Below are 6000 nucleotides of genomic sequence, written 5' to 3'. Positions count from 1 at the left end.
AATTCAATAATTCAATAATATAGTTAAAATATAATATTATTAGATTACAATGATTGGTTAATTAATTACTTAAATTATAATATTGTTAACTAATTAAAGTTAGATTATGAATAAAATTAACATTATATATATCATTTACTTTTTATCACATACATGCACAATTTCTTAATACAATAGTTCTCTTTCTTATATTTTCATTATATTATTTTAATTTATTATTATTTACAAACCTTATTTGTTGGTATAAAAAAAACTAATGTTACTCAAATTCTAAAATGTAATGTAAATCCTAGAAAAAAAATGATAAAGATACATTTAAAAATCATTATCTACACTATTATCCATGTGTTTATATTTGATTTTCGTTTTTGAAATGTGAGATTAAAAATTATGTGGTTGAAATTCAATGATTTAAATAGAAAGAGGTTGTGAATTTTTTTCATATATAGAAGTAAATTAAGTAAATTTAAATTATTACCGAGTTTATACAATAAAAAATGATTTTGATGAAAACTAACAAGTAGGTATTTTTTGATGTAATAATTTTTAATTAATTTTTTATATTTTTATTTATTGAATGAATAATTAATATAAAAAGAAAGATTTATTTTATAATTTTATGAAAAAATCATGTTTTTATTTATTAAATATATAATTAAGGTAGTAAGAAGGATTTATCTTATAATTTAAAAAGAAAAAGAAAATGATTTTGTAAGTTGTACTAATACAAAAAATGTAGAAATATCACGATATATATATGGAAAGAGAAATTGAAAGTACAGCGAAGCAGTAAATAATCCTAGCCACCTGAAAATCTTCCCATCCATCCCCAACCCTACTATTTTTCGTTTCTTTCTCTTTCTCTCTCTCTTCCTCTCTTTAACAAACAACTGCTAACCCAATTTCTCTCTTTTTTTTTTCTTTTTCTTTTCTTTCTTTTCCTCTCATTTCCCTCTCTCTTTCTCTCTCTCTCATGAGAGCTTAAGCTTCTTTCTTCCAAAACCCAAAACCCTTACAAGTTCAAACGCAAATGGGTAAGTACATTAGGAAGGCCAAAACGGCAGGGGAAGTTGCCGTAATGGAAGTCTCGCAATCTTCGCTTGGGGTTCGAACCCGAGCCAAAACCCTCGCCCTTCAACGGCTACAGAAATCCTCGACTTCTCCGGCTACGGTGGCTACGGCTCCGGTTACCGAAGACGGCTCGTATCTCCAGCTGCGGAGTCGGCGGTTAGAGAAGCCGCCGATTATGGTGCACCACCATGATTCGAAGAGGCAGAAGCAGCAGCAACAGCAACAGGGGAGTAAGAAGGAGAGCTGTGGGCAAAACCCTAACCCCAATTCTAATTCTCGAGTTCGGGTGGGTAGCGGGTCGGGTTCGGCCGCGGAAAAGAAAAAGGAGGGCGAAATTGGAAGGGAAGAAATTGTGCAAGAGAATAATGGAAATGATAATACTAATAACTGTAGTAACAATAATAATAATGAGAGTAAGGATTTTGGTGGTGTTGAAGCTTCCTTTGGCGAAAATGTTTTGGACATTGAAGCCAGAGAAAGGTTGGTTTTTCTTTTCTTTCAAAAGATTCTTTTTTTTTTTGTAGTGGAAGTTCGTCATAGGGGTTATTTAGATTCTTTTTGTGGATTGGAGCTTTAATTTTAATTGATTATAATTTGGGTTTTTTTCTTTTAAAATCTGATTTAAATCTTTTTCCCTCCTCTCTTGTTCTTTTTAATATATGGGACACAAGATGGTTTTTTTTTTTTAAAAGAAAAATTATTGTGGTTGTTGATATTTTATATGGAGATATTAGAAAATTTTGATATGAAATACATTGAAAAATTTCAACTTTTTCTGTCCTTTTTACCTTTACTTCAACTGAGCTCCTGAGTCTTATTTGGTGTCTTGAGGAAGTGTTAAATATTTGGGTATTTATTTTATGTATTTTTATTAAATCGTGCATCTATTTTTTTTCTTAATGTCTTGAGCCCTTCGATTCACCAGCCAAAACAGGAAAAAACAATAACCACCCTTAATTCCTCTGTCACCCTCATATTTTTACATGATTTCTATATTTCCTTTTGGTTGAATGAAGGGATTACTTCCCCGCTTGAAATAGAGTTCTGCTATGGTTTTTCTTTTTTTTTTTTAAATGAGGCTGATTGAACTTTCACAATTAAGAAAACCCATTTTCTCCTTTGGGTTCTAAATTTTCTTAGTCGTTGCAGTGTTTTTCTGCTAGGAAAGTTTCTGCAGTGCTTTTGTGCTGGGAAAGTTTTAGAATTATCTTTATGAAATGAAATTCTCGTGAATCAATTGCTGAGAGGTGCTTTTTTTGATTGAAACGATGCAATTTTACTCTTCATCTGTTCCTGTAGTCTTTCCCTGCAGAGAAATTAAATCTGTCAGCTGATGTCCTTTTTTTTGTCACAAGCAAAAGTTGGCTATTATTGATTCTTACAGTTTTGTTACTTCTGAATTTTGATCTTTTCTTTTTGGTGGTAGCAAGCAGCTGTGTTATGACAGAAACCATTGTTTCTGAAATTAAACCATATCATTACCAGCCATTCCCTTGTCATTCACAACTTTTTTGTTTTGTTAATATAATTGATTTTTGCTTATGCTTTTTTCCTTTAAATTTTGGTGACTTCATATGCTTCTAAAACTTGGGTTTGTCTAATTATGTGGTCATCTAAATAAAATATATCCTACAGTAGGTTCTTTTGTTTAGGTAATTTTAGGCATGTATGCTGCTACATTATTCTAATGGAAAGAAACAAAACATTTTGTTGTTTTCATTGTGGTTGATGCTGTGACTGTTTCAAGATTAAAATTTACAAAACCATTTTTGCGTTTGATTTCTTTTTCTTGGGGATTATTGTGCTGATTGAGCTTATCTCTTTGGAAGATACGGTTCTAATTTGCTCTCTGATTCCATGCTTTGAGCTTATTTAGTTAATGGATGAAAATCTGATTTCCAGGAGATTCTAATAATCAGAAAATATGGCTTTATTGATTTATATGTATACTTTATTGCTCTTTGCTTGGTATTGTCTGATTTTTGTTCCTTTTTTTTGTTTTTTTTTTACTATCTGCTTGGTTAAGCCAAATTTCTGTGATGAATTTTATCTCTGTTCATTAAACACCCCCCCCCCCCCCCCCCCCCCCCCCCCCCCCGCCCCCGGGCGGCCAAAAAAATAAAAAGAGAAAAGAATTAAGGGAGAAAAAGGTCTCTGTCATCTCAGTTTGTCCTTGCAGAAATTATTGTAGAACAGGTTTTTGTGATTTTAGAGTGTATGTTAAACTCTTTGGATTTATGAAGTCTTTTCTGCTGAAATATTGGTGATTGAAGCATGTCAAAGTGGAAGCAGGATCAAAAACAAAATGGAAACATCGGCTTTTATCCATCATTTATTTCCCCCCAGAATTGCAGAGCCTTTTTGCTTGAACGTTGATAAAAAGAGTCACTTCTTTTTTATTGTACACTGAGAAACCCTTATTCTTTTAGCACTTTCAGTTGTTATTCTTCAAATGATTGGTACGTTCTGGTTCTCCATGTAATGTTTGGGGGGTAGATGTAAAGCAGGGAAAAGAATAGTTAATGTTTTTACCGGCTTCCTAGAATTGAGTGTTCGCCTTTTGATTTTGTTACTTTTCATTAACTAATAGCTATTGTTCTGTGCAGGAGCGCTAGGGAATCAACTCCTTGCAGCTTGATAAGGGACCCAGAGAGTATAAGAACCCCTGGTTCTACTACTAGGCCTACCAGCTCTGCAGAGACTAACCAAAGAGTACAGAATTCAACGCGGCGACACATCCCAACAGCTCAAGAAATGGATGAGTTCTTTGCCGTTGCAGAAGAAGAGCAGCAAAGACAATTCATTGAGAAGTATACTATATTTATTTCACCCTGCTTCTCACGTTTCTGATTGTTTGAAATTTTTGCATTGCTCCTTGGTAGTATTATTGGGGTTGGAATCTGATGGAAGATGTGGGGTTATTTGCAGGTACAACTTTGATCCAGTGAATGATAAGCCACTCCCAGGACGTTATGAATGGGAGAAAGTGGACCCCTAGACGATATTAGTGTTCCATCAGGACTTATTTTCCTGCCAAATTCTCAGTTGATCTTTAAAGTTAGGTTTTTTCAGCTAGCAGGAATTAGCCTTTAGTTGTAATGGTGGTGGTGTTATTTCCATTTTCCATCACCCTTATTTTACTTGTAAAGAAAGAAGTAGGACTGTTAAAAGAATTGTGTAGACTAATGGTCTGTAACATAACAGAGGTAACGAGTTACACAACAAATACAAATCAAAGTCCTTTGTCTAACAGATCATCTGAGAAGGGAAGGGAAAGGAGGAGTAGGTTAGAGTTTAGGGACTTCAGGGTCAGTCAATTAGGTCAGTTGATCTGGTACAGAATTTACTAGATTTTCTTTTCTTTTTTTCTTTTGTACTGTATTTTCCTCCCCTTGTTTGTCTATACTTGTACTGATGGAACTTCGAAAAACTCTTATGGAATAAACATGATCCCTTTCCTCCTCTTATATTTTGTCTTTTCCTCTATCATCTACTATGATCCTCACAGTTGAGTTTTGGCCTTTTTTATCTCCATGTGAGACAATGGAACTTTGATCATTTCATGAACTTAAAGATGATAATAATGCGGTCCATCACTATGATCTGAGACGATATTGTTTGTTACATTTGAGTCATGACCGACTGCTATGCTTTTAACCTCATGTGAAGATGGTTGGTGGTTTTTGGAGATAGTGGTGGGGTCCCTTTTCTTGGTGGCAATCTATTGGAAGAATCTTGTCTTCTCTAGCATGTCCACACTGCACTTTTTAACTTCTCTGCAACTCACTTCTGTGGGAGAAATGTAAACCTCTTTAGGGTTAAAGATGCTGAAATGGAGGATGAGGATTACATGATTGAAAGGGGTACCAAGAAGTCTTTTTTTCTCAATTGCTATGCTTTTCCATACTTAGTGGAAAGCCATTTTATATTGGCTCAGCACTTTGCAGAATGCACCTGGTAAACATTAAATATTTTCAGCTTTAAGGGAAAATGGACTTGATGGGGGAAAAAGTAACCGGTGTCTTTCATGACAAAACTAGGAACTTCACATTTTCTTGCCTTTGGTATTTAATTGGACATGCCTGTAATACATAAGTTTGGTAGAGAAGTTCCTTTCCTTTTTCTTTTCTTCTTCTCCGCTAGATAATTTTCACAAATTGGAATGCCAGATGCCCTAGCTAAGTCGTCGGATTAAGCAATGTGAAAGCTCCTCCCTTTCAGTCCAAAATGGTGCAAGTCTTTCCTCATCGCATGTTATCTGATGGAATCTTGTTTCACCCCACTAATGATAAGGAGTTTTGATTGGAAAAATGATGGTACCTGGTGGTTATAGTGGAGGTGGGTGTTGCTCTATTGCCATTGGATGAAACTGAGGAATCTTCAATTTCCAACGAAACTTTTATTTTTTCATTGTGTTTCAAAATCTGTGAGTAGGGGCTTTCATCAAAACTTTCTACTGGCCATTGATTGTCTGTTTTACCAGTGGAAGACCATTACAAGGGAACTGCCTCCCGCATGTTGATATGCCTTTGACTGTATCCAAATTCAATGAGGTCACACCGTGGGAAAATGAGGAAAAGGGCGCCCCCAAAGTTCCTGCAGACAAGGGTAGAAATGGTACTTCCATAACCCTCACAATGGCCCCCACCTCTGCTCGCCAAAAGAAGTTGTGGTGGTGATGCTTCTGGCTGAACGGGGAGAGACAAGTTGACCAATTTTGTGAAGGATTTTGGATCTTTACTGTTCTTGGGAGAGGCCTGGGGGTGACTCATGTTGTTTCTGGACACTTGCATGCTGCTTTTAACTGTTAAACAGTACCAAAAAACTCAGCACTGTCTCTTTGGGCTTACAAAGGAATTGAAGGTAGCTTTCGTGAAGCCTCTGCCCAATTAAATACAAAGATATTGCATGTGCAATCGGAACCCTGCC

The 6000-nt window shown here is 35.3% G+C and overlaps 1 protein-coding gene across 1 annotated transcript; it reads left to right on the top strand.

Moving 5' to 3' along the window:
* The first annotated feature begins 789 nt into the window (after window positions 1–789).
* On the top strand, window positions 790–4538 carry LOC18602743 (cyclin-dependent kinase inhibitor 5-like). The gene is made up of 3 exons (XM_007034327.3): window positions 790–1551; window positions 3678–3881; window positions 4000–4538. The coding sequence occupies exons 1-3, from the start codon at window positions 1031–1033 to the stop codon at window positions 4067–4069; spliced, it is 795 nt and encodes a 264-aa protein (XP_007034389.3). The 5' UTR covers window positions 790–1030; the 3' UTR covers window positions 4070–4538.
* Window positions 4539–6000: the final 1462 nt, after the last annotated feature.

This window comes from Theobroma cacao, chromosome 4 (genome assembly GCF_053813885.1).
Source record: "Theobroma cacao isolate CCN51 chromosome 4, ASM5381388v1, whole genome shotgun sequence".
Classification (NCBI taxonomy): domain Eukaryota; kingdom Viridiplantae; phylum Streptophyta; class Magnoliopsida; order Malvales; family Malvaceae; genus Theobroma; species Theobroma cacao.
Note: the sequence above shows the minus strand (reverse complement) of the source record. Positions and strands in the feature narration are given on the sequence as shown.